General features: G+C 52.7%; 2 protein-coding genes across 5 annotated transcripts in view; both read right to left on the reverse strand.

Moving 5' to 3' along the window:
• The window catches only part of MATCAP1 (microtubule associated tyrosine carboxypeptidase 1), a 29,127-nt gene extending 19,253 nt beyond the window's left edge, over positions 1 to 9,874 (reverse strand). For 2 of the 3 annotated variants that reach the window (XM_068956170.1, XM_068956171.1), the window contains exons 1-2: positions 9,354 to 9,874; positions 2,731 to 2,874 (exon numbers count right to left, since the gene is read on the reverse strand). In XM_068956170.1, coding sequence (XP_068812271.1) covers positions 2,731 to 2,874; positions 9,354 to 9,863 — 654 coding nt within the window. In that variant the 5' untranslated portion in view covers positions 9,864 to 9,874. The remainder of the gene's footprint in view (positions 1 to 2,730; positions 2,875 to 9,353) is intronic. The other variant, XM_068956172.1, reaches the window with a different exon arrangement.
• A 1,522-nt stretch (positions 9,875 to 11,396) lies between these two features.
• On the reverse strand, positions 11,397 to 21,341 carry LCAT (lecithin-cholesterol acyltransferase). Of its 2 annotated transcripts, XM_009685306.2 has the most exons (6): positions 21,072 to 21,341; positions 16,817 to 16,973; positions 15,401 to 15,516; positions 14,900 to 14,995; positions 14,345 to 14,569; positions 11,397 to 12,591 (listed from the first exon to the last, which is right to left on the reverse strand). In XM_009685306.2, exons 1-6 carry the CDS (start codon positions 21,217 to 21,219, stop codon positions 11,951 to 11,953), a joined length of 1,383 nt encoding a protein of 460 aa, XP_009683601.1. In that variant the 5' UTR covers positions 21,220 to 21,341; the 3' UTR covers positions 11,397 to 11,950. The 2 variants fall into 2 exon arrangements, with proteins under 2 accessions (XP_009683601.1, XP_009683610.1); XM_009685315.2 differs by lacking the exon at positions 14,900 to 14,995 and having other exon boundaries at positions 21,072 to 21,319.
• Between the last annotated feature and the right edge of the window lie 6,638 nt (positions 21,342 to 27,979).

Raw genomic sequence — 27,979 nt, forward strand, 5'->3', positions numbered from 1 at the left:
GGTGGTAATCTGCAAACCAATGCTCAAAAGGTCTTAAAAGTATTTATCAAGTGTTATGAAAAAAACAGACCCACATCTTACACTCATACGTGTAAACATAATAATTAAACATTTAGTGCCCTTGAACAAAGGGAAAATTCCACAGGGCTGGAAGAGAGCCAGTTGTACACTGATATGTAAGAAAATATGACTCTGGGAAATATAGATCACTTGGTTCTAAAATCACTGGAAAAGACCAGAATAGCTGAATTTATTTGTTTAATAAAAGTAAGGGATAGAACAACTAGTAAGTTAGCAAATGTTCACAGATTAAGACTTGTGATAAAAATGAATTTTTTTTTTCTTTTGTAAAAGCACATAGCTGGCTCCCAAGTAGTCCCTGTGAAGCAATGCAACTGCTGTAGATTTTAAATACATAACCACTTCATTTGTTTTTTTAAAAAGGACAACTATCCAGCATCAATCTAGCATATACAAAATAGGACTGGCTAACTGCCAAACTGAATATTGGGATGGGTTCTGGGTACTAAAAGGCAGCTAAATAATTGGAAAAAATTTGCTGAAATCCTTTCAGCTGAAAAGGCTGAGGGGGTCCAAGGTACCAAATTCACATCCTAGCCATACGTCTGTGGAAGAATCAGAGCAAACCATGGAAAGCTAGAACCGCAATTTCATCTGAGCCCTGTAGTTCCTCTGCCCATGTATTACTTCTGGGAACTGCTCACTCCCAATTTTGTGGGCGTGAAAAGTTCTGGGTGGCGCCAACTGCCAAGAATCTTAACTTCAGGGAAGTGCTTGTGAATTACTCTGCTTGGGGAGGGGGTGAAAATCAGAGGTAGGGAAATAGTCTGACCAAGAGGCAATGATGAGGGAGCCCCCTTCACTACCTAGCACTTCTGCCTGTTAACTATATGTCCTAGGGAGCTACAGCCAACAGCAGAAGGCTACTCCACAAGAAAAAGCAAGAGGAGGTCCAAACTTTTTTTCTAATCATTTGGATCTTGGACAGAGGAAGTATTTGGCACACACCCTTCAGGCAGGAGGGAAAAAAGCCTCCTCAATGAAACTGTGGCACATCCCTCAGCCCCTTACACATCCAGCTGACAGGAAACGTCCTGAAAATACAGGTAATATAAACACACTGGCAAACCTTCAAGCTCCTCGCCCTGCTTTATAACCACAGTGATCTCTATTTTGTTAAAGCACAAGAGGTTTCCAAAAAAACAACTATGACAATGGCATCAGCGGTAAAAAAGGAGCAGGCAGAGATCAGTCAGATGAATGAACGTACAAGAGTACATTTTGTTTTTCATTTTTTTATTGTGACTTAGAGATGGGAGAGAAAGGCCCAGTGCTACTGACAGAGCAGGAACCAGAAGGGAAATGACAATAAAAGTAGAACAATGTCTTTTTGCTGAGTATTTAAACCTTCAAGATTTTTGGCTTAGTTCCTTGTGATTCCACTGTTACAGAGCAGCAGCAGTTTTTCTTTCTTTGGAATGGAGGGTTCTTTGGCTAGAGTACAGAAAGCAAGCTGTAGAAAATTCCTTTGGCCTCACTCAGCCTAGACCTGCCACCTAAAAGGCACCATCAGAAAGCAGCTCAGTGCATGCAGCAAGGCAACCACTAGAAACTCTTCCCACATCAGCACTGAGGCAAGCCACAGTACGTATCATCTTCGTCAGACTAAGCTATGTCAGCAGCCTGATTTGGCCTTCTTGGGGCACAAGTAAACCATATTAGCTAGAAAGAACGAGCGATGCTGAACTTCCTACCCTCCTTCTGACCCAGCTGAGTTACTACTGCCTCCTAGCTAGAGTAGCATCATAACTGAGCATTTTCCAGTATTAAAACCTGAGCTTGGGGTTTCAAAGTACCAGAACCTGCTATGTGCCAAAGAACAGCAGGAAATCTCTCTTCCATCTTTGCTTTTGAATATGTGAATGAACCCAGCTGTCAGAGATTTCTGCCATACCACTGCCAACAAAAATAGCCTATTCTTTCCAATGGTAATTGATGCCTCATGTACACAGCAAAGTACTCCCCACCCAATTCACATGGCCACGTGGATAAGCAGCAGCTCCTGTCTCTCTCAAGCATAAAGGAAGACATTGCTGGACTGAAAAATCAGGGGAGGTTTGTGGAAAAATAGCGCCGACTTCCTAGCTCTGGGGCAAGGAATGCCGCCATCCAGGAGCCATGCCAGAGAAGCCCCAGTTCAGAGTAGAAAAGAAAACACCCTGACCCTGAGCTTGTATCAGGCAAATGCCAGGCCCAAAGAATCCTGTAGTTGTATTACATTTCTCCAAATCACATCAAGGTTCTTACACAGTGGTGGCCTCTAAAGAGCTTGGACAAAGTGGGAGCCATAAATGGCCTGAAGAAGTTACCTAGAACCAGTACAGTATTGCCAGTAGCAACACAACAATACACAGAAGGACTGTTAAAATATTTCTTCCCCATGCAACATCTTTGCGAACAAAAATGCCATCAGATTTGTTTATAGCATTCAAATTCGGGTCTCAGGTAGCTTTTACTCCTGCCCTGAGACCCGAGTTTCTCAGGTTTATCTTCCCCATGAGTATTTTTCTTCTCTACACCCAAAACACTTCTTAATCCAACTCTTTACTATCAGGATTAACTTTACTGAGTTAAAACAATGGTAAAAATATTTGCTAAGTTTATTTTAGAAATACAGATTTTGTAAAGACAACAAAGGATGATTATTACCTCTCCCACACAGCCTTCCTTCTGCATGTACTTTCGGATAACAGACCAGATTTGGCATTTGCTCAGCAGTCTTCCACCAGTAGCAACTTCAAAACTCTCATAGGTACCATACTTCTCCAGGACAGCATGAATGATCCTAATTGCCTGTCACATAAACAAATAAAATATCAGCCAAAACACCCTCTCCACTCTCAAGTACCTCTTCCACAGCACCAAAAATCCCATTGTAATGAAACTTGATTAAGATAATCCCCTATAAAGAATTCAAAAGCCTGTAGTGTCAAGTGCTTGTGAAGTGAGATAAGTTCTTATGATCTAGAAAAAGATTAAGACTGAGCCAGCCAGAACATTACTGTGGCAGAGGGGTACCCAGGACAGAGAGATACTTAACACAACCAACATGACCCACAGTAAATTCTTTCTGCATTTTATTGTCTCACTTATCCTCACAAGCATCCATTGTAGGAACTAGGCAAAGCAGAACCGAAACAGCAGTATCATGGCATGCTGCCGCTAGATGTTAAAACCATGATATATTTTAATCTTTTCTGCTTTCAATTCTCCATTCAAACTTTAGTGTTTGTAAAAGGGGACCTGTTTTACCAACATACTTATTAGTCCAAGACTTTCTTACTGCAACACTGGATTTATTTCAGGAACTGACAGCACAGAAGACATTTGACAAGGGCACATCTTTTGGCAAAAGATGTCCTCTGGCCCATTATAAAAGTAGCAAGTACAAAAATGGGATGGATACATGACTGATCTCAGAGTTATAGGAAGATCTTTATTCCCCTCAGCTAGCTAAAGCTGATAGAACCAGAAAAAAATTAGACCACAGCTAAGCTGTGGAGATTTAAAATGTTAAAGGGGAGTTAAAATGATTGTGGCAGCTCAGACTGTTTTTTCTTCACGGGCTACTGTGTCTACTTTGGTGAATCTCTGTAGAAACTGCAATTTCAACAAAGCACTTCAAGTGTTAATGCATGAAAGAGTCAGAACTACACCTGCAATCTTCCACTCTCATAAGAGACAGGCAGGTCCTGTAGTGAAGCTTAGCTGTAAAGGGAAGTGTTAGTTGCACAGTGTTGCTTCCTTTATTTCAGATAGGGTCTCAACATGACCAGTCTACCAAAAACCAGCAACATTTTAATAAAAACAGTGTGTGCCATTTTATTAGCGTTAACATTTACACAGCATATATACAACACAAGCATTTATTAGCACATTTCCTCACCGGGAAGTGAGTTTGCATCCAAGTCATTTTGAAGTAACAGTTTTCTCTAGCCTAGGGATATATATCTCTACCTAGATGACTCCTATCACTCTTCTGTACTTATTCTGGAGTTTTCTAGCAGTTCCCAGAGCAATATATATATATAAAGCTGCCTGAACTGCCACTGACAAGATGCCTGCTTACCCTCTGCTACTGAGCTTTTCAGGCCAGGATAACATGCTACTCCTGAAGTGTGCATGTTTTGCCCTCTCTTGCTGAGAGGGCAAATCCCTTTGCACAGGCAATCCCTTTGCTCTTTGTCCTCCTCTAGCTTCAGATGTTTTGCAAGTTCAGTCCCTAAAGGGAACTCTATTATTGAAGGAAGGATGTTCAACACAGGTATGTTATGGCTTGGAAAAGATCATGGTGTTAAGAGTACAGTGAACACAACAAGAAATAGCTCTAGTGCAGCTCTAGACCTAAAAACTGAACTCAGCCATATGGACCTGGGAAAGAACACAGAGGGAGCTAAGGCATAAATCAGGCCAATACTCTGCTCCAAAAAAAAAAAAAAAAAATAAAAAAAAGAGAGAAATGTTCTGGGAGACGCAGGAGCCTGGCTGCAATAGCACAGTCCTGTATGGCTTGGTTGACTGTATTAATAAGCCAGATCCATCACAGATACAGTCTCCACTCAACAGAATTTGAGTAGGTGTCGGGGGGATGAGCCGGCACATAGGAGGACATGCCGATTCAGCAAGGAATTAAACACAAAAGATATGATTATCAACAAACTGGCATTCAACACCATTGCCCACTACACAGTGGCAGTGGTTTCATTAAAACTCTTATTCCAATTATAAATAGGACCTCTTTTATTAGATTAGTACCACATCACTTAACTTCCATTAAACCTCATACCACATACAAACTAGAGACCAATTTCACAGTGTGCGTGTGAGCTTACATCTTAGATCAGACCTGTGTTGTCTGAGGCCCTTTCTCACGAGCACCAGTATCAGAGGACCAGAGAAAGACGCAAGAAAGTCTCCTGAAATACAGGCGCAGTTTGCTCTTCCTCCACCCTGATCAACAGCAAAGCAACTGGTTAGAGCCCTGCATAAGAGGTTCTATCTCCTCCTTTCTGCTTAAGGACATCCAGAATTATGATAAGAATGCTTATTGCCTACGTAAACATTCAAACCATCTAAACACTATCCCCAGTGGCCCCTGTGAAACCCTGTAAGAGGGACATTGTGTGTGTTGTGACCATCTTTCTGTACCAACACAACAGTTGTTTCTGATTTTCCTTCCCTGAACAGTCCTCTGTACACTGCTGATTTTATTCTCAAGTCACTTATTCTGTCTTCGGAGGAGAAGTTTTTTATGCTCTACTTCTATAATTGCATTCCCTTGCTCTGCGCTCTCTGGAATATTGACATGTGCGTTTGAGACGGGGAATCACTGCTTGCTACACCACAGCCCAGTCCCAGGGAGTAATGACACTCCACACCTCGTGTGCCTTCCCAGAAGCTCACTTGTTCCTAACTACCGCTCTTAACTTGGGGAGGTTTCTTTAAAGTTTGTCCCCTTTTGGGAGCTAAATAATCAAGGCTATTTTTGCACGTTCTGTCTGTTGCTCAGCCTCTTTCCCAAGCCATGAGAAGGGCACTGAGCCCCACTCATGAGAGCCATAAGGAACCTTCTGCTGACTTTGATCAAAAAAGGACCATTTCTTCCTGCCATCTTTTGCTTAGTCACGATGAAACTTTGTCTTTCATCCCATAAGGCCTGCAGCACTGAGTTGAGAGAAACTCAGCACAGATGGTCTGCAGGAGTAAGATCACAAAAAGGCATGTTTTTTCCTGACTTTTTGAACAAGCTGCAAAGAACAAAATTTTCTACAATAAAGCATTTACTTTTCTGAGAAGCTGATGAATATCACATCAGCCCTTCCTGCCCAGGCACTGCCCTATTCGGGTCTCCAGAGCAAGAGCTTATCAACTCAGTCCACAAACATGCACAATTACACACACAAAGTGATAACTCAAGCTACAGGTCAAGCTCTGTGTTGATGCTGTTCTCACTCCTGTGTGACAGCCTGGGATGCTGCCAAACAGGCCACCTGATCCGTAGTGTAATGAGTCTTAATGTGGCTAGAAGGATCTTTCTTATTTATTCAGAGAAGTTTAAGCTTCTATTAAAAAAAAAAAAAAAAAAAAAAGCACATGCAGAATAGCTGGTTCAGCAGAAGAACTGAAGGGGTCACTAAGCTCAAAATACGAAAGATAAGTGCAGGGAGCTGATTGTCATTTGTGTACTCTTGCCCAAGGTTGTTAGCTTAGCAAAAAAACCTAAATTATCTAAATTCTATGTTTAACTCAGGGTTTTAAAATAAAAGCAGCTTATAGGTAATGATTGCCATTCCCAAGAAAAAAAGTCTCCCAAAATGAAAGAGATTGGAAGTAGGTTACTGCAACATCTGAGCAAAGGAACATCGATACTAATACTGTCAGGTCCTCTATATATCTACTGTTTAAATGAGCACTCACCTGTATGTGAAGCCTCCCCATCTTCAAAGTATTTTCCTATTCTTCTCCACTTACAGAAGTTAAATATTTCTCAATAATTCCTAGCCATAAGTGGTACAGTACAGACTGTGTTTTTTCCAGAAGGCAAAAAAGCCTCTGTTCTCCCAAAATACATCATGCACTCATTGGAGAACTTGTAAAGATTGACAGAAACACTTAATACTTATCTCTCTTTGCCTGTAGAAAGATATTGAATAATCTGGATAATAATTTACGTAGAGATATATTGCAGTTTTGTCATCTCTTGCTTTCTATACGAAAATGAAAAGAAAGGGTGGGTTTAATAAGCGAATGTTCAAAAACTGAAAAGTAGATCAGTGAAGATCAGTGTTCTTTGAAACACTACATGTAAGCTCCCAAATAACAGCTGTGAAGAAATATAGCTCTGCAAGTCTGAAGTTATTTACAACAGTTTTTCATCTTCTTTATTTGAAGTAACTAAAACTGGTTACTTTTGCAGAAAGGATCTCTTGTCAGATCCAGGAAGCCCGACCCTACGGTAGAACTAGTTTCAAGGCAGTACAGGGCTCCACGTTCACAAATACAGACCAAATAAAGATGTGCGCATCTGAGAGTCTACCACCCTGCAAGCAGCCCTTTCTTAGCTTGGGATGTCATATGCCAGTGTATGTCAAAATGACACTCTAAAGGCTCCATGTAACTTCAGCAATGAACAAGTATGATTTTTAATGATTAGTCACATGCACAGTGCATCCATTTTTCCTCCCTGCACTGCTTAATTGAATATAATTAAACTTTATTTCAGTTATAAGGACACAGCAAGTTTAAAGACCTCACAGCATGGCCTGTGGGCAGTCGCTTCTTGGAGCAAGCTTCGGCTGTCAGTCGTCAGTTCCCTTCCCTGCTTCAGTTTGACAGCACCTGGGAAAAAGCTAAGGCCTGTTTTATGCACAGAGCATCAAAAAAACACACTCCCTTTTTCCTTCCTTCCTATTTCCTCTTGTTCAAATGACTGGGTGCTCTTTGTTCACTGCCCACCACACAATTATTTTTTGTGGCAGAGAGCAAGCCAGGAATATTTCAGTAGCATATGAGCAACTGAAGCAGTTAAGCAAAAAATACAGATTGCCTTAAGAGCAGTCTACAGCCAGCTGCTACCATAACCAATCAGAAATTGCTGATAGTTATATGTTAAGGTTGCTGCCACAGAAGACAACCTTTTGCTCTTCCAGAAAACAAACCAGACTTAATCCACCAAGAGACATAGGGTTAAAGATTGCTTCACACAAGTCAATCACACCAGCTCCTGCTCCTTGCTCACTACTTCTAGAGCAACAAATACAAAACCAAGAAAATCCCCCTAATAGCAAAAAAAAACCCAGCAGACCATCAGTTCTTAACTGCAACTGTGCACTTGTAAACAAGAGGCAGTTTGATGCATGTAGCAAGATCCAGGAGGCGCATGAGCCACTACCCACATCAGTTGTGGAATTTGTACTACTGCAGGTAGAGTATGTAATTAAAGATCATCTCTTCCCAAAGAGTTTAGAAATAACAGGACAAACGCGTGAAAAACAAGAAGTAAGAGACGGCAAGCAACGCAAGACCACACAAGCAGTCCAGCAGCAGAAGCCAGGAAGAAAAGCAGGATGAAGTTCTACCTCTATGAAAGATTTCACACTAAATACACAGGGCCTCAAACCATTTCCTTATCAGCCAGACCACAAAATGCTCCAGCTGTGAGGAATTCTGGAAGGAGCTGCTTCTGCATACCAGGAAAGAGAGATCCACAGAGCTACCGCTGTTCTTACAAGCGGCACTAAGACAACAGCATCTTCTTAAATCAGGACGCTAATACCTTTGTACTTGGTTTTCTTCCCATGCCATTTTCTTCACAGGGTTGGGGAAGAGCACATAATTCAGCATTCCTAAATTTCTTGTCCAAAACTGGTGTTTCAACCCATACTGTGTAGGTGAGATAGGAGAACCAATGGTGATGCTTATACCAGCAAAACAAAGGTATCTTGTAAGCTACTAAGCTGGAAATCAAAGTGCCAGAGGTTCTGACAACTCTCTAGAGCAGCACTTGCCTCCCTTGCAAGTGAGGTAGCAAACTCATACAGACTACTGGACAAGTCTTTGAGTACCAGGCATGTAAGCTGTAGCTAGTAATCCATTACCCAATATGTACTTACATACTAGCACAGTCAAGGCTGTATCTCAAAGGAAGGCACCGGATCATTGCCAAACGTTACACATCTATCATGGCCCACAGCTCCCCCAGGTCCAGAAGACCTAGGACAGCTTTCCTCGCTACACTGCGGAGGGAGCCTCGAGTACTCGGGGACTGGCTCCTATATGCAAAAGCAGCTCTGCAGGCCACAGCCCTGAGGCCACCCAGTGAACACTCACGGTGGTTATCCTGGCTCGCAGCAGCCTGGCCAGCAGGGCCTCTGGGCCTCTGCCCTGCCATCCACGGGCCCTCACAGGGCTCTTTTCCACCCAGAGCAGCGCACAGCGACAGGCAGGATCCCTGCCGGTGCACGTCCTGAACTGCCTGCAAGCTGCACAGCACAACCGCCACGGCCCGCTCCCGCTTGCGGTGGCCACCCACCCCAAGCGGCAGAGGCAAGAGGCGCTCGAGGCCCCCGGCTCCAAGAACGATGCGGGCACTGTCCTGTGCCGCTCCCGCCGTCCGCGCAGCTCGCTTTCCTCATGAGGCAGCACGCGGCCTCCCGCCTTCGAGGCTAGGCCCAGGCGCCTGCCGCGTGGAAAAAGGGGCCTCCGAAGCCACAGTCCGCCTGACAGCGCTGCTCACCACGCCCGCGGCCGCGCTGGCCTCCCTCGGGCCCTACCTGGGTGACGAAGCGATCGGAGGCGACGCGGTACTTGTCCAGAACGGCGTCGGGCACCGGCTCCGCGTATTCGAACTGCGGGTCGTAGGCGAAGCGCGCCCGGAAGAACCTCTCCCGCTCGGCCTCCACGTTGCGGGGCCGCAGCGCCACGAGCAGGCAGGGGCTCCGACGGGCGCCGCCGCCTTCCTCAGCCCGTGGCCGGGCGATGTGGGGCAGCGAGGCAGCGGCGCGCATCTGTCCGCGGGCCCCGCCGCCGCCGTTCACGGTGCATGTGCTCTCACTGCGCCGCATCCCGGCGCCAGTCTCCGACAGCCGCCGCGCCGCGGCCCCCCGCGAGCACCGCTGCGCGCCGCCCGGCCCCTGCCCCGGCCGCGGCGGGGGGGATGGGCACGAGTAGAGCCGCGAGCCATCGCGCTCCGGGAGGCGCGGGGCCGCGCTCTGTCCGCGCGGGCTGGCGCCCAGCACGGCCCGGCCCTGCTCGCATGCCGGCGTCCCCGGGTCCAGCACCATCGCCTCCAGCGCGGCGGTGGCAGCACGTGGGCTGCGCGGGCCGCGCCGCGCCGCAGCGAGCCACCACCTCCCCCGCGCGCTCCCGCCCCCAGCAGCTGCCGCGCCCAGCCAATCGGCGCCGCAGCTGGTGCCACAGAGCCAATGGGAGGAGCGAGTGGCTGGCAAGTCCTGCCCTCCCCGCCTGGGGGCCGCGCCTCTTGGTGGTCGTGCGTCTTCTCGGGGTGGAAGGGTTAGTTACGCCTGTACGCAGCTGGAGGGGGGGTTTTCCGTGGCTCGGCCTCGCTGTGGCCTCTTCAGTCGGCTTTGCCTGCCGATGGCTCTCCCTCAAGGTGGGCTGCGGGGCACTCGCACTGTGCCGCGGAGCTGGGGCTCCCTAGAAAATGGCCGCCTGCCTCCTCGGGTTTACCCCCGCCCGGCCTCAGCCTCCGCAGCCCAGCGCTGCCCTGTGTCCGGCTGCAGCTGCAGACAGGCCTGCATCAGGCTCCCCCCACCTCCTCTGCCGCTGCCCACCTCCTGTGGGCCTAGCAGGGTGGGCAGGAGGGCAGCGTTGCCCCCTGGCAGAGCAGGCAGCCCCCCTGGCAGCAGTCACAGAGAGGGCTGTGAAGCTCAGCTCTAAGCTGGGGCTCACAGGTGGTCCCAGGTGTGTAGGGCTCTGCAGCAGTCAGAGGCACCCTGACATGCAGGGCTTGTCCACCCAGGCAAAAAGGGCCTGCTGTGGCCAGCTACAGAGCAGAGCCCTTGTGTTTCTGACCAGGTGATGTGTTGCTTTAGAAAATGCAAGGTCTTCTTGTAGCAGCAGGCTGTAGGTGCAGCCTTGCAGATTCAGTTGCCTGCTACCTGTTGCTACCTGTTTTTTGCAGGTGGAGAAGACAATGTGAGACCACAGTGCATGCCAGGGATTTTGCTCAGGCCTGGCAAGTGGCAGGAGGCCTACTTTTGGTAACCGCTCTTCTAGGCAATATGTTGTGCTTGTACAGTGAGATAGCAGCAGGTGAAAGCCACCGTGGGTCAGGAGCCCACTGAGGACTCCTACTACTGAATGCACAAGTACTTTTTCTGTAAAACCTCCAGCTAGGGCTCAAATTCCCTCTCATGCCCCTTTTTGCAATCTCATGAGTATGAACTTGCCATGCAGCTGAAGAGGGTGATCACATGGACACAGTTGAACAGAGAAGCCTACGTGTCTCTGAGCAAAATCTGTGAGTTTCTGGGCCCGATTGCTGTGTTCTTTTTAATAACTACCATGTTTTTCCTTAGGGGAACCAGAACGCAGGCTGGCAGATCAGACTGAGGAAACTAATTTGCCCAGTAATACTAAATTCTTCTGTATGACTTGGTGAGATTTTGGCATGTGGGCATGCCTATGATTTTATCATGGGCTCCTAGTGAACATATTGCTTTTCTGAAAGCCCCAGCTTCTGGAGTCCTGTGAGGAATGAGAATCTTAATTTTCAGTAAAAAACAAATTGATTTCTTAACCAATTGTGCTTGTGGAGGCAAGCTGGAAAGTGTGACACAAAGGAGGCTCAAGAATTAGAAGCAATGAATGTTTATTATTTCATACATCTGATTTTAAGCCAGTCTGGCACTGGGAGCCTCGCTCATTGCCTGCATGCTGGAGGCTGGCAGAGGTACTTTTGCAGCCTATACCTGGCTTGCTACCCTGTGCCCATCCCTGTGACTGCCTGGTACCAAGTCAGAACCCACACTTGCTATGTGACTGCTCACAGACTCTGGCGAGGTCCTGTTCCAAGTGAACAGAGGCCACTACTGGCTCCACAGCCTCTAATGTGTCTAAACATAGCTTGCTAGCGATGAGGGGTTGCGTGTACACCGTAATCCGCAAGTGTGATATTAATGAACTGGCAGCGCAGTTAATTATCCATCTGCTAGTGGGAAGTGACAAGCCTCTGAAGTATCACCATTCCCAGAACAAAAAACAATCCGTGTGGAAGCAGGTGCTGGCCTGTTCCCCTGAGCTGTTGGTCTTGCTCCTTTTCACAGACACTCAGCTCTGAGGCCTTTGCTCCCCTGCATGGCAGCACTTGGGGGCTACTGGCATGGAGGGAAGCTGGCCCCCATTTCTTTCAGTTCTTTCTGGGCTCCTTAAGGACTTTGTGTCCAGGTGGGATCTTCTTCCCCCTCCCTGGCTCTGGACTGGATCTCTTCCACCCGGGCTCTCCCTGCTCCTCGGTGCCAGCCCCGACCTGTGGGCTCCCCAGCAGTATGTCATTGATGCAACTCAGCGTTAGGTTGCTAAAGACCATATTGAGGTGGTCGACGCCTTGCAGCTCCTGAACGTGTACTTTCTGCTTCTGTTGGTTGCGCCACCGCTTGCACAACTCAGAACTGCGTGTGCTGACAGTGTCATCCCCATCCCCATAAATCATGTCCACGGGGTCCTCATAAGGGAAACGCTCATCATATATGTAAGTTTCCACAGTGGGATGGCCTGTACCATAGAGGCAATAAGTGTCCACGCCAGGAGGGGGTAAGCCCTTCAGCAAGTCCTTCATGTCCTCCCACATGTACCAGCCATCCTCCAAGTTGACGTCAGTGAAGAAGCGTTGGTAGTCCCGGTAGGTGTAATTGTAGGAGGGTGTGGAGATGAAAATGTGGTTCTCAGGCCAGGCCAGGCTTGTTGGGAACATCCAGGGGCTGGTCGTGGTCATGCGCTGCTCTTCACGCAGCTTTATGTTGGACATGAGTGGTATGCCCTGGTTATCACCTGCAGGACATGCAGGGGACTCATCAGAAACAGCAGCATAACATACTCGAGCAAATGGTGCCCCTTGGGTTACCTGAGGGGTTGTACTGGGACCAGCCTGTCTATCACTGACTTACAGCTGTTTCCTGGCTGGGTTATGGCAATTGCGCCACCTCAGATCTGCCTCATGATGCCAGCAGAAAGGAGAAGAAAGATACCTAAGTAAGGGCAAGGGGACCTGTGCTTACAGTGCTGAGTAGAACAGCCCCGTGCAGCCACCTGCCCTGTCCACAGCAGGGGAAACGCTCTAGCATTTCCAAATCTCTCGGGGTGTCAGAGGGAGCATACAGGCTGTGCAGCACATGCCCAGTGAGTAAGACACATCTAGGATGCAGAGGGTCCCTGTACACATGATGCCTACAATACTCAGCATTTGTTCAAGAAGTCTGGCACCTCCTGGCCACCCTGGGCTCACAGCATGCACCTACTTTGGTACGGCTGTAGGTCATGTGGAGCAAACTTTCAAATTCTCACCTGCATAAAATATCTAGCTGGAGGAGGAGGCTGAGTCTAGACAAACCTGGACATAAAATGGCCCTGACCAAATCATCCACAGATCTTCCCTGCAACCCCTATGTCTTCACACCTGTCTGCAGGAATGTGAGTTACCTGAGGCCAAGGTGTTGACAACAGGTGGTGAGGCTGCATGTTTTCTGCAAGCCAAGGTATATTTGGTGTTCCTGGAATCCTGAGACCGTGCAAAAATCTTAATTACCTTATAAAATGTTTCTGGCCCTCATGCCGAAAGAGAAGAATATCAGAAGGTGACTAAGAGAGATGCAAGGGGCCAGATGTTAAAAGGCAAAATCTCCCCCTCTTGAAAGTTTTCAAGCACATGATTTTAAGTCAATCCCATACCTTTTGGGAGCCCAGCTTGAGACTTCTAGATATCTGGGCTATCACATTAGGCAAATGATTGTGGCTTTCTGGACTGAAAAGAGACTAAAGAGGAACTGGGTGAATGGAATTGTAAGTCTGAAGACAGAAGAGCCTATGGACTCTAAGATGGACTCTAAGATATGGGGAGATCCTAGCAACCAGTGCAGGAGTGTGTGAGAGTCCTTTAAATGGCCTCCATGTTCTCTGCTGCAAAGAGGCTGTATCAGGTTGGAGAAAAGGTCCAGCTGGCTCACTGCCCTGCAATGAAAGAAGCAGAGCAGATGCCTGTAGAAGGCAGTGAGAAGCAGCAAGCCAGCCCCAGGCTGTTACCCTGGCCTGAGGATTTGTGGCTGAGGCACTTTCTTGCCTAGGATGGGTGTTTCTGATTTCAAGGCGCACCCCTATCCCAGAAGACATTCCTGGGCTGTCTACCTCTGATTATGGTCCAGGGTGTGCTGCAGGCTACGGTGCCACAGGAACTGTGTGCGGCAAGAGCTGGTGCAGAGGAAGAGGGGAGGCCAACCTACAGCTGGCCCCTTTTAACAGCCATTTTCTACAGCCACCATTTATGTATCAGCTTGGCCAGAGACATAGAAACCCATTCAACACAATCATGGAAACACAGCAGGCTTTCCAGGGTGCAAATGGATGCATGCTCGACTTTAAAGCCCATGCTAGCACCAGAGCATGAATGCTCCATCCATAGACGTACTGTCCCCTAGCTCTTCCACCACAGTGTCCTGCCTCTGCTCCGCTGACCTTGGTCCAACCACCCTTCCATTTCTGCAGGAGAGAAAGAAAACACAGAGGTCATTGTACATAGGAAATCACTCACCAGATGCCAGGACACGCAAGGGCTTGACAGACCCTCCCCAGGGGGCACCCAGGGAGATGAAACCCCCAATATACTGATCCTTCCAGGCTTGCGTCTGCTGCATCAGGAAGTAGAGGACGTGCAGGTTGCCCATGCTGTGTGCAATGATGAAGACACGTCGCTGGTATGCATCGTGCATCTCCTCTATCAGCGCTTTCAGGTTCTGGAAGTATTCGGGTTGCTCATCTGTGGGCAAGAGGGTGGACCAGCTCTTGGCCAGTTCGCTCATAGCCATAGGGCAACAGGACTGACCCTAGGAGCCCCAACTAGAGAGAAACGTAGGCACAGATGCCAGAAGTGCCACCATGCATATTCACATGAAAGCATTACTAATGGCTTAATGCTCTAGACAACAGGTAGCTATTCTTGTCCAGGGACTCTCTTCCATGTTGTACCACCTCACTACTCTTCATGAACATATTGGCTTGCTCACTGAACCCAGATCTAGACATGCTCGCAGGGGGGCCCTCCTACTTCCCTCATGCATGTGTGACTTGGCCCCAACCCTACACTTACGGGGCCCGACTCTCCAGTCATAGGGGGCTGCCCGAACTGTCTGGTCCCTCACGTAGCCATTGTTCACCAAGTTCTGCACCAGCGTGTGCAGGTAACCTAAAGACAGAGAACAAATGGGAATTAGGTCTGTGGTCTTCCCCTGTTACCTTTTCCCACCCTGATCCTGGTCACAGATTTACCAGAATTGCCTCTGGTAAACCTCATAGCTTGATCATTCCATCTGGAAATAGCAACTCCATGTGCCCTGGAGGGGCTGTGCCCAGCGATTAAGGTTGGGGTGGATGCCTGCAGGCGGTGGGAGGACTTGGGGCAGGAAGGGAGTATGTTCCTGGGGCCAATCTTCCTCATTCCCAGGTGGACTGGGCTCTGGCCAGCTCTGCAGAACCTGGCCACGATGAACCCTATGGGCACAGGGACCCCCGCTCCACTTCAGGACTAAGAGCATGGAATGCATTGTAGCCCAGGGCACCCTGTGCCTCTCCACAGAGCTGGCTCTCTCACCTGCCAGTTTGCTCTGATCCAGGTATTCCACAGAATAGGTCTTGCCAAAGCCAGGCACACGGATGTGTACCCCAGGGGCATTGGACATTTTTCGAGAGGTTCGATTATACACCACCCTGCAGGGAAAGGACATAAAGTAGCAGCAAGGACAACTCCACAGGGGACGGGCAGAGATCACTGGGTGGCAGCTGGGATCTGGGTGGCTATTTTCAGTTTTGTGTGGAAATAGGAGGACATGGACATGGATTGCAGGTGCCAATTGAGCCAATGTCCCCATGTTGTTACTTTGGGCTCCCTGTTCGGGGATCCTTATAAGAGATTGAAGCTGTACCACTCAGGGTGCAGCTCAGCAGATCTAGGCTGAGATGAGCCCATACTACAGTGGTGTTGGTGTGTGGGGACTCAGATGGACCCACAATGCACGAGGCAAGATGGCTGAGGACCGAATGTAATCTGTGCTCTGCAGTGTTGGCCACGGCTTCCCAGGGCAGAGAGCAGGTAGCTCAGGTAGATGATGTCCTCGCCAGGACATCCCCCAGCAAGGACGGCTCCAAGGTACAGGCTTGGCCTGCCAGCACATCTCACTGCCCCTGCAGCAGTTCCCAGGAAGGATCCCAGGTACCTGAACAGCGCTTTTTTTGCTGGATGTCACAAATGCTTCCCCTTGACAGATCTGGGGGCTGTGCTGCTTGCCAGGGCCTGCCCACACCATGAGGAGGGTGTCTGGGGGTGCGCTATACTCTGGACACCTCTGGTCACCTCTGCAATGCTTGGCAAGGGTAGTGCAGACAGACACACAGCAAATTTGTTTGTGCAGCTGGTGGGAAGGGGTGCCATAGGAAGGGCTCCTGGGGGAGCTGCCTATCCCAGAGCTGGGGGCTCTTCTCCTCCTTGGGTCAGCATCATGGCACAAGGAAAATCCTGCCTGCCCTGAGGAGATGCATGAGTTTCCTCTGACCAGCTCTGAACAGCTTCTACTGTATTACATTTCCATCATTCAGATCCTCTCTCAATGACTAGGTACTTCTAGAGCCTCTTTGTCTCATCCCAGGCTGATATCTCTGCCTGAGCACATGAATTGTGATCTATGAGCGCCAGCCACCCCGGGGGTCAGGACAGGACATCTCTCTCACCCTGCTGCCCTAGGCAGGATGGCAGTGTCTCTAGTACGTGCTGAGGATAGTCTGGATGGAACAAGCACATGGCAGGGAAACGGGAAGGGGGCAATTGGAATATGTTTGTCCATGAGAGCTGGAGCCAAAGAGGTATGTTAACACACACAGGGTGTTCAGCCAGGCAGATGCTCCTGTGGTTTCCTGTGTGTGCTGGGTCGGGTCCAGGTGGGGAGGAGAGGGGAGGGAGATCCTTGGTAGGTCATTTCCCTGGGGAGCTCCCTGGGTGGGAGGTGAGTGGTACCTGGTGTTATCGATCCAGCAGTCTACTCCCACTGGCAGGAACGTGTTGAGGTTGAGCCAGATGGTGAAATAGTCCTCAGTTTTGCGGTAGCACATCCAGTTCACCACATCTGGCTTGTCCAGCTTTGCTTCCAGCTGGTTCCCAAGGCACCCAGGCACTAGAGGCACCACAGGGAGAGACAGAGGCAGTTAGACCTCATCTCGGTGGCTCTGTGGGGCTGCTTCGGCCAGGCAGTGGTCAGGGCACCCAGCACTTCCCACAGTCCCGCTAGCCAGGGCTCCCTTGAGGAACCTGCTGTTTGATGCAGTTGGAGAAGCATCCATGGAGAACAGCCTGTACAGCCCCTTGTCCTTTCAATGCATAATTTGTGTGAGGGCTGCTCAGAGCTGGGATGCAGAGTGAGCATGGAAGCAGCGGCAGCATGCTAAAAACAGGCTCTCAGGGACCCGCTTCACTGCTTTTTCCTGTGGCTCCTGCTGCACATGCTGCAGACTGGGCCACCAGGGGATGACCGTGAGAACAAGCACCCTCACCGAATGGCTCAACATCAGCCCAAAGGTGTAACTCCCTGCCAGCACATAACATCCTGGAGTATTTCCCCCTGCCTGGATGGGTTTCCATGCTCCTCTCTTCTCTCCAGCCTGAGGGAAAGAGTCAGTGCTGCTTGGACCCAGCCCTACCACCTGCCCTGAAAGTGGTTGCATCGCACCAGCTGTCACCCCAGGCATTTTGCACTGCGGTAGCAGGCCAGCTTGGGGCTGCACGGAGAGGCCCCAAAGAGGCGTCCAAGGTGAAAGCTGTCCCCGTGCTGATGCCCAAGGCCCACACACTGTTTTCCTGAACTTTAAACCCTCCACACAGGCTGAACAAGGTCCCTGAAATGATTCAGCTCTGAGCAGGACCGTACCCTGTGGGAATTCAGTGCAAATATCACTTACAGTAAACACAAAGCTGTTTTAAACAGGTTCACGGCCTGCCACATGTGACCCAGGCTCCCTCAACAGATGTAGCACCAGGACGCCCTGTCCACCTTCAGGAGGTCCAGTTTGTTTTTTTGGCAGGGATGGGGGCTGGGAAGCTGTGCTGCACTGAAATATGTCTCTGCTCTGCCACAGCCCGTGCTGGGAGGTTGTTCCCAGCCAGTGTGCAAGAGTTGAGAGCTGTCTCCGGATGTCAGTGCTGGCCCAAAGGGTTGGGCGAGCACAAGTGAAAAGACTGCAGGGCATCATGGCTGCAAGCCTGAGAGGATGGGAGCACTGGGTGCTGACTGCACCCTACAGCTGCAGTGGGTCCACCCTGCTGTGAGGGCTGGCCCTAGACACATCTGCTGAGGAATGACATATGTCTTAAAGCTGCCGCAAGCACTGTCCTCTATGTTGCTCACCATGTGACCAGATAGGGTGATTCCCCACTGCTGACTGAGTGTATCAGCAACAGAGCCTCGTGGCATTCTACGCTCGGCAGCACTGGGAGAGCATGGGGCTGGGAAGAGCCTGGTGGCATGGCTGGGACACCTGGGCTTGGCCCAGCTCCTCCACAGGCCCTGGAAGATGTGGTCCTTCACATCACTTCTCCCAAGGACACAGCAAACCGCTCTGTGGCAGCGACAACAGGACTGTGGCCAAATGTCTTTGTAAGATGCCTGCCCTGAGCTGGCCTGCAGCCTGGAGAAGGGCTCTGCTGTGGCTGCAAGACCCTACAAGTACAGCTGGATGTAAGCCATGCTCCCTGGCATTAGGGCTGAGGGATTCAGCCACAGGTGAGGCTGTCTTTGACCCAAGAACGATGTGTCCCATCTGTCAGATGCCAGCAGGACATTTCCCCCAGCTCCTGCTAGGCCCAGGTGTCCCCGTGCCCTGGGGCCTATGGGAGTGGGTGTTCGGGGGAGCTAGACGTGCCCATGCAGAAGGGTGCAAAGGCACCCTGACCAATGTTCCAGCCCCACCTCACCTATTGTGGCCCCAACTAAAAGATGCAGAACATAGTCACAGCCTCTGAAAGCCTTGTCCCATGTGAGCGGGGAATGGGATATGGTGGTTGCCTTGCTCAACCTGCTTCATAGCTCCCTAGCACCTGTTGTAGCTCCTCAGGGATACAGGAAGGGCCTAATCCTGCCTTCAGATCACCTGGTGGGGGTCAGGACATCTTTCCCCAAAGCACCTAGTGGGGGTCAGGATATCCTCCCCAGTGCCCGAGTGGACCTTTGCATATGAGACACCAGGCACAGGCAGGGGAGCGGACAGTGAGTGGCTGCCAGACCTGCTCTGAGAGCAAGAGAAGAGTCCAGGGCAGCTCCTGCGGCAGGCAATCACCCTGAGCCCCACAGGGCCACAGCAGAGGGCTAACAGCTCCCAGAGGTGCCAGGGACTGTCAGGAGCACCTGTGGCATGGGGCAGACATCCTGTTACCTTGCTGGACTGCGGCTGCAGCTGGCTCCCAGTCTGTGGGCACCAGGCCCTGTGGGCACCAGGCCCCCACGCTCCCGGTGTGCACAGCCCTGAGCTCTGCCTCACCTTAAAAAGGACATTAGGTAATTATTAAGGGAGTTCCTGTTGGGGCAAAGGGGTTATCATTGGTCCCAAGGGCACTGGGGGTTTCTGGGACGCCCGGCTGAGGGGGATGGGCTACATGTGGATGCCGACAGGCGCACAGGGTGTTTGGTCGCAGCATTCCTGGCTGACTGCATGCTCCTGGCATGTTGGCTCAGCACCAGCTGTAGGGGCAGCCCCAGCAGCCTGAGTGCCCCAGCCTTGGCTAAGGCTGAGGCTGGCACTGGGGGCACAGGGCAGAACCAGGAGCCCAGTGCCATGGGGCACTGCCTCTGCTGGGATAGTAGATGCAGGTGCTTCGGAGGAGGCAAGGCTTGGGGCTACAGGCACCTGCCCTGGGGTGTGCGGACCTGGACTCCAGATTCCTGTGGGGCCAGGCCAAGGCAGAGGAGTTGTTTAGGGTCTGGGGGAGCTGCTGGTGGGCAGTCAGAGCAGCTGTGGGGGAAGACCCAACCTGCCCCATTTTGCAGGGCCTATCAGTGGGATGGTAGAGAAGCTTTTATTGCCACAGACCATCCTGAGAAGATGCACAAGGTTACTTGTACCACATCATTCCCTGCCCTGCATGGTGACAGCCACCAGGCCTCCTTGTGTCCTCCTGACCTCTGGCATGGCTAAGCAGTGCCTGCATTGCACCACTCAGGCTCCAGATACAATGCCGTGCACCAGGCTGTGCTCTTTAATCCTGCTGCCTCTTAACCACTAAGTAAAAGAGCCTGGCAGGCCACGGCTGACCCACGCCTGCCATGTGCCAGGCTGTGGGGCTCTGTGCAGGCTGCTCTGCTGCCCCCAAGCACAGAGGCCTGCCCATGGAGAAGTGAGTTTATAGTGTCAGTCCAAGGCCATATGTCAGGCAGTTCTGCTTTTCTCTTCTCTTTTTAAAAGGGAAACTCAGTTAGTTCGATTCAAGAAAAAGGAGAAGAAACCTCTGCTCAGAACAGATTTCATGGCAAAAACTGATCTCCACCTCACTGAGGTGATTCCCCAGGCCTCTTCTTTTGCCTCTCTCTGCATCTCAGCTAAGCAGAGAAACTGCCTGCTAGTTCATCCACCCTTATGCTATTCCCCAGGCAAGAGTGGACATTTGGTCTAACATGAGGTGGATGCCCTTCAGCAGCAGGGGAGGATGAAATTAACCATCATCATGGAGCAACAAAAGACATGGGGGATTGGGACAGGTTTGGGGGCAGCAAGGTTGTGGATACAGGCTTACTGGGATGGCAGCAGCAGCAGTGGGAAGCCACAGCACTAGGGTCTCTTGCAGGCCCTGTCCCTATGCCAGCACAGCCCCCCCCAAATGGAGTGAGCCCCAAAACACCATTTTATCCAGCTCTTGATATTCTGAGCCCCACTTGCTTTCTGGGGTACCCAGCCTGCCCTCCTGGCTCTGAAGAGCTGTGGCCAGGCATGGCAGGTCCTGTATTCCCAGCACTGCCGATAGGTGCGGGATTGGGAGCTCTGTGTCACCACCCTGAGGTGGCTCCACCAGCACAGTAAGATAGCCAGAGACTGCAAAGGGGGTTGCAGCCTCCCACTGCAGCCAACAGACACGCCAAGCAGTTCCCCATGCTGCCGGGAACAATGTGCCTTGCCTCTAGCCAGCTCTGGGGCTGTGCAGCGCCCCAGCGAGCAGAGCCCAGGATGCCTGCTGTGCCCCTGCCTGGTGCCAGGGCTGGCAGGTTGTAGGCCAGCATGCGTGATCTTACCGAGTACCACGGGTGGTGTGCTGTTGGTCGGGGGTGCTTCTGGGGTGGAGGTGGGTGGAAAGAGCACGTTGAAGAGCCAGAACTGGGATGTGGGCTGCAGGAGCAGTAACAGTGTCAGCAGCGCAGCCCCAATGCCTGTACTCCCCATGGCAAACTTGGCTGGGATCCTTTCAGCGTCTCCAAGCAAACAGCCTTTTATATTTTACGCAGGTCCGGCCAGAGGCACCCAGGCTGCAGGGGAGGGGAGAGCTGCAAGGGGCTGGCCATGATGGGGAGGAGGGACGGGGAGGGCCAAAGGATTGGTCTTGCAGACATGCTATCCCCTGAAAGCACAACCCTGCTGTGCCCATGGGCTCTCTGCACCCCGGACCCCTGCCTGTGGGTGCAAGCCAGAGCAGGCAGGCAAATTTTGCAGCCTCGTGGTACCTTAGGTGGCCTTCAGCTGCGTGCTGGGATTGTGACCACTGTGCAGGTCCCTTTGCCGTGTGCTGCGGGGTGCTCGCTCTGTGTATTTGTGAACACAACACCTCTGCACATCTTTAGTGAGGGGGTAAGCGGTGGGAGGACAACTGGCACTGCAGACATGACCAGGCAGACCTCAAACCTCAGAGGTTCCCATCACAGCTGGGACAAATCAGGACAGCCCCTCACACACCATGGCAGCAGCATATCCCACAGCTCCTCCAGCATCCTCACAAGCACTGCCGCTTCCCCATGGCCACCCTTGCCATCCTGCCCACTTATGCACCTCCCTGGGCACAGGCAGTCAGACCCCCACCTTGGGACTGGCTGAGCCTGAACACGTTCCCAGGCAGGGGCCATGCCATGACTTGCTGCCAAAAACACGTTGGAAGGAACTTGTTGAACACCAAGGGCTGCAGGGCCCATAAGATATCCCTCTGTGCAGTCCCTAGGCCAGAACGATGAAAGAAATAGCCTATGGGGAGCACGGCATGAACTCGGGGACTGCTCGGGACCCCTTGCCTGGGCCTGGGCAAGGGGTGTCAGCAGGCAGGGCTCTGCCCAAACAGCCCCCCCACCATCCCACCGTGGGGCTGCCTCCCGGTAGGGTCTAGCACCCTGCGTGGCTCCCGCTCTGCGGGGCAAAGGACGGGGACGGGATGGAGTCCCGGGGCAAGGGAGCCCCGCTGCCCTCGGTGCCAATCAGGGATCCCGCAGAACCGGCCTGAGGCCGGGGCAGGCCAAGGGGCACGAAGAGGGGGGCGGGGCGGGGCCAGGACCCTGTCCCGGACCCCCTGTCCCACTCCCGGCGCCACGGGGCCGCTCCCAGGGCAAGAGCAGACCCACATCCCCCACCGCGCCCGCCCGAGCTAAGAGGGCTCCGCAGGCGCGACACTCCCCGCCGCGCCCCAGGCCCCGCCCCGCCGGCGGGGCATATCCGGCCCTGCCCCGCTCCGCCCCTTCCCGCGGAGCGGGTTCCGGGGCCCTGCGGTTTCCTGTCTCGCTCTGCGTAGGCCCGACAAGGCCGGGCCGCGGGTCGGTAGCACCGTCAGGAGCTGGTGGGGGTGTAGGGCCGCCGCGCGGCGGGAGCAGCAAGGGAAGGGCCCGGAGCGCAGGAGGCAGTGTGAGATGGCCTTTCCCCGAGGAGAGGGGCCGGAGAGGAAGGCTGGGGCCGAACCTGGGGCTGGTGGTGAGGTGCTTGGCAGCACCGTGCTGGCCTGCTGATGCTGAGGCGTAGCTGGTTTGCAGCGATTGCAGGAAATGGCCCCCCTCACCCGGAGGAGCTAGTCCCTGCCTGGATTTCCCTTGGGTCCTCTAGCTCCCTGCCCCCCCGGGGCTCTAGTGACACAGAGAGGTGCTAAGGGGGCACCGGTTGCTGGCAGCTCCCCGGGGACCCCTGAGGCCTTCCACAGGCACTTGCCTGGGCCGAGGAGGTGGTGGCTGGTGAGAGGAAAGAGTTGCTGAGAAGGAGCCTCAGAAAGGAGTTGTTTGACCCATGTGTGCATGCATGTGGGAAAGAAAAGCTTTAGGGGTCTGGAGTAGGGCACGTGGGCCTGCTGCTGTGCCCAGCCCCCTGCTCCAACCGCCCCCCTTCCTCCTTCCCCCACCCCCTGAGTGTATGAGAGCTGGGACTAGGTCCTGCAGGAGCTGGTGGCCAAGCAAGGGCCTCTGTGTCATCAGGGTCCTGGGATGACTGGGAAAAGGGGGATGTTTTCAGTACTGATGATGGTCATGCGTGCGCCTAGAAGCAGAGGCGTTGTCAGGAGAAGTCTCTTTATTGGGCAGATTCCCCAAGGCATTGTGAACTGAGCCTGGCACCCGGGCAGGGCAGGGCAGTGCAGTGAGTTCCCATCCTAGCCCTTCAGACAGCAGAGCAAAGCCTCTCTGCTGTGTAGGGCCTGGGCAGGGCTGAGCCCCCAGCAGGTCAGGCCTTGAGGAGTGCCCCTGGCTGTGTCCTGGGGATGCTGCTGTCATGCTGGGGTTGGCTGAAGTCCTGCTGTGGCCCAAGGTATGGCACAGGCCAGTGCCAGAAGGAGAAAGAAAAGGAAGAATCAGTCCTGTCCCACCTGAGCCATCACCCCCTCTCTTTCAGGCTGTACAGCACTAACCATCTGACATGACAGGAGCATGCCAGTAGCAGGCAGCTCCAGGCATCTCCCCTGGCTCCAGCGCTCTCTGCCATGACCCCCAGGAGCCCTCCATCCTGCTCCGCATGGCCTCATCCCTCCCAGCTCGGCCTGGGAAGGATGCTCAGCGATGGCTGGAGCAGCTGGCCAGATCTTGCTTTTATTGCAGACCCAGCACTGGAAACTGGAGAAACTGGTAAGAAAAAACAAACCAAACTTCCTAAATATGATCCCTTCTGCCCCTTCTGTCAAGGGCAGTGCTGGGAGCTGCCCTTCAAGAGCTGGCAGTGCTGGGACTGCCTCCCCTGGCCAGGGCAGGTTTTCTGCCTGCTCTGAACCCAGTGCAGCCCCTGTTTGTGTCTGGGCCAGGCAAGTAGAAAAAGGCTTCCTCAAGTCTCCCTCTCAGCTTTTCATCTTTTTCTTTCTCTGGTTCTTAGTAGCAGAAGTTGGGTTATTTGTATTACTTTGGTTTCCCTGCAATTATTAGCAGGCCGGTGGTTTGCTAGGAGAAGCTGGCACCCCTCAAATTTCATTTTCCCAGTAGAACCATGGCCTTATAAGGCAGCGCTTTTACCAAATGCAAATTGCTGGCTGATGCCTACTGTCTTTGGAGACAGATGTGCCCTGGTGTGCCCGAGCCTGGTCATGCTGCCTGCAACACAGGGTGGGCAGAGGAGATGTGCTCCCTGTTTTGGTCCTGAGAGCAGTATGGAGCAAGGACTGTGTGCTAGGCTGTTTGCCTAAGCAAGGGCTGCAGAACAGGCACTGAAGTGGGATGCAGGAAATGGAGCTGTTTGCTTTTATTGGTAGCACATCCTGCACAGTGGAAGTGTTAGCAGGAAGTCAGCAAGATAGGCTAGACCCATGCCTGGCCTGACCTTCCCCTAGGGGTCTGATCCTATAGCTGAGGGGAAGAGCAGCTCTTCTGCATGCCCCTACCCTGGCAAGATGCTTTCCATGTCCTGCCTGGCTGACACCTCTCAGCCCAGCCGGGGGGACCCCTGTCTCCAGAGAGGGAACAGTGGGGCAGGAGGTGGTGGAAAGCTTGGGCACACCCTGCCACCGGGCTGTTGGCCTCCCCCTGCAGAGCTGTTCCTCCAGGCAGTGGTAGCTGGGCGATGCTGGGGATGGGGCTCTGCCCAGTTTTGAGGCAGGGACGCTGCTGGGAGCCCCTGTCTGCTCGTGCCGGGTCTCCTGTGGCCCCTGGGTTTGGCACAGCCCCATTTCTATTGCCACAGGGGCAATTCTTACCCTGGCAACATGGCGCTGGGGCTGCAGCTTGGTCCCCATGCACCACTCGGGGCAGCAGGAGGGCTACCCAGCTCTTCTGTGGGAGCAGGCATCAGGGTCCATGGGGGTTGCGTGGCACCAGCTGTGGGGAGGTATCACTGAGGCTGGGTCTGCAGCATTCCCTTCTGGCCTGTACAAGGTGCTGAGTGTCCCTGGGGCAGCAGGAGGGGAGGCAGACCAGGGGCCGGTGCTGGGACAGGGCACCTGTGACCAGGGGGATGGGGTTTGGTCCTCCTTGGTCCTGCTGGGCCCAGGAGGGTGGCAGCAGGCAGGATCTAAGTGGTCCCTCAGCTGCTCTTGCCACAGCAGCCTTCTGGTCCTTTGTGTCCCTGGCTCAGCATCAAGAGCTCAGCTGTGCCCTGTTCCCTCTGCAGGACATCCTCACCCCTTTTCTCACCTTCTTGGGGACCATCCTGTGGAACTCTAGCTGCTGTGTGTCAGCCAGCTGAAGGCCAAGCTGGACGGCCAGTAGCATCCCAGTGGATGGACGGTGAAGCCCCTATGCATCTGGTTGGGTAAGAGCCTCGTGGCCAGAAGACCCAGCTCCCAGTGCCGGAGGTGACAGGGAAGGTGTCCCCAGATCCCTGGCATAGGATCTGGGGTCAGACCCTGGCAAGGTCCTTGGGGACATGGGCCCATTTTGTGATCTCCAGCACTGCACCGCTCCTTCCATGAGGACAACCTTGGCTGGCAGATGCCAGCAGTGGCAGCTGTGGTCATGGCAGCCCCACTGCATCTTGTAGGAGGCATGTGTGATCGCCACAGGCAGCCCTGGGCCTTGGACAGAGTCCTGCTCCCCGTTAGAGGAAGCTGGCTGGCTCCTTGCTGGCACAAGTCACCTCCACCTTGGTGAGCCCTGGTCTAATTTGGGCAGTGGGAGCCCCTGCTGGCACCCCATCACTGATGCTAGCTCGCTGGGTTTCCTGCAGACCTCATCTTGACCTTCTGGCCAGGGCATCCTGTGGTGATGGGCCCCAGACACATATTCCCTATGAGGTAGGTGAAAAGGCTGTTGTTTACCCTTCTTTCTCCTTTTTTGTTCCCCCATCAACTCCCTGCCTCAGTTTCCCCTTCTGGGCATGGTGCCGGCCCCCAGGCAGCTTGGGGGCTGGGTTGGAGGAGAGTCAGGCTTGAGGCTCTCCAGCCAGCAGGATTTGAGCCAAAGATGCCAGTCAAAGCACAGCTCCAGAGTGGGGCTCCCTGCTTTGTCTCCTGGCAGGTTGTACTACAGGCAGGGCTGTTGTATGGGAGAAGATAGAGCTGATGCAGTGTAACAGCATAAAAACCAGCTGGGGAAAGAGGCTTGCTCTAGAGCTGTTGTGGGTGGAGAGTCTGCACTCTCCCGGGTGAGTATAGGATGAGGGCTGTCCTGCCAAGTGCCGGTTGGAGTGGAACCGGGAGAGGGACCAGGATGAGGACCAGGGCTTGGATGGGGATGATTAGGGCAGCCGGGGCAGCAGTTGGTGGCAATGCTGGGGAGGCTGGAACGAGGACGGTCCCCCAGAAGCAGGACCATCTGCTTTGCTGTGGAGCTGGGCCAGGTGAGCCAAGACGCTCAAAATGCCCTGTGGGGTGATAACGCAAGACTAGGGGCTTTGGAAAAATGAGGGAATTCATTTAAAAAAATAAAAAACCCTGAATTGCCTCCAAAGGAACAGCGCAAAAAGCAAGATGCTTGCAGGTCACTCAAACGTCTGGCATTGAAAGCACAAATAACCTGGGTGCTATGACTGGAATGGTGAAAGGGGCACAGTGAGTGACTGCCTGGCTCCATGGGAAGGCAAAGGGGCTGCTGTGGGGCAGCAGTGGGGCGATGGGGCTGACGACAGTGTCAGGGCCGCTAGCTTTCCCTGCAGCAGCATCTCCTGTCACCCTGGGAGCCGCACGTTGTTCAGAGGGAGCTTCATTGCCTTTTGCTGAAGGCTAGATCCTGCATGTTGCAGTCCCTTACGGTGAGCAGCAGGGCGCTGAAGTCCTGCCTGGTATGGGGCTTGGCCTCTTCCCAGCATGAGGCAGGGAAGGCACAGCAGCAATGGGGTCCTGTTGTGCTGAGTACCCCAACTTGGCTGGGAGTGATCCCTGTTCTATGTACTCTAGCGCCTGAGTGCCTGCAAGAAGAAGAGATTTCCTGCCAGTCCTTCCCTTCTCCCCTCTGCACCAGGAGAGCTGAGCAGGAGGTGGCCATGCTGGAACCCCATGACACAGCCAGAACCCTTCTTGGGGTGCAGAATGCCTATCCTTCTGGGCAGGATCCATGTGTCCATGATGTCTATTCCATCTGCTGGGCTTGTCCCACCCCTGCAGTGCTGGCGGGGATGCTTCTTGCTGCACAGGTGATGCTCTGTAATGATCTACCCTGCCTGGCTTTGCAGGTCATGCATAGGAAATCCCCAAACATGGCTGGTGAGACACCTGGAGGCTCCCTGTGAAGCAGTGACAGGCATCGCCTGCAGCACACGAGATAACCATGCTGGTGAGGCCTGGGGACAGGGCAGCGCAGGCCCCTCATGCTGCCAGGGAACTCTGGGGACAAAGTGCTGTGTTCCCTGGGGAGAGCAATTTCTGGCAGGGAGGAATAGGAGCCATTAGGGAGCTGCCTGTGCCAGTGCCTGTGCCAGTGCCAGCACTGAGCATTGCAGGGGTGTGCTGGCAGTGCTTCCTTCTCTGGACCAGGGAAACTGTTTGCCTGTGGCACCTTGCCAGCCAGACCAGATGGTGGGATAGTGCTGGGGCAATTTCTGTTCGAGTTTCCAGCAAGGCTTTTGACACTGTCTCCCATCACATCCTCGTAGGTAAACTCAGGAAGTGTGGGCTAGATGAGTGGACGGTGAGGTGGATTTAGAACTGGCTGGATGGCAGAGCTCAGAGGGTTGTGGTCAGTGGTGCAGAGTTTAGTTGGAGGCCTGTAGCTAGTGGTGTCCCCCAGGGGTCAGTCCTGGGTCCAGTCTTGTTCAATGTATCCATCAATGGCCTGGATTGAAGGCACAGAGTGCACTGTCAGCAAGTTTGCTGATGATACTAAACTGGGGG

The sequence above is a fragment of the Struthio camelus genome, chromosome 10, assembly GCF_040807025.1.
Source record: "Struthio camelus isolate bStrCam1 chromosome 10, bStrCam1.hap1, whole genome shotgun sequence".
NCBI lineage: Eukaryota > Metazoa > Chordata > Aves > Struthioniformes > Struthionidae > Struthio > Struthio camelus.

Bases quoted from the DNA above. Each gene is read 5' to 3' on its own strand.
- LCAT (XM_009685306.2), bottom strand. From the start codon at position 21,219: ATGGGGAGTACAGGCATTGGGGCTGCGCTGCTGACACTGTTACTGCTC. The intron at 15,517-16,816 runs GTACCACTCACC...CTTTCCCTGCAG, and splicing joins TGCTGGATCGATAACACCAG to GGTGGTGTATAATCGAACCT. The intron at 12,592-14,344 runs GTGAGTGATTTC...CATGTCCTGCAG, and splicing joins CTTGCGTGTCCTGGCATCTG to GTGATAACCAGGGCATACCA.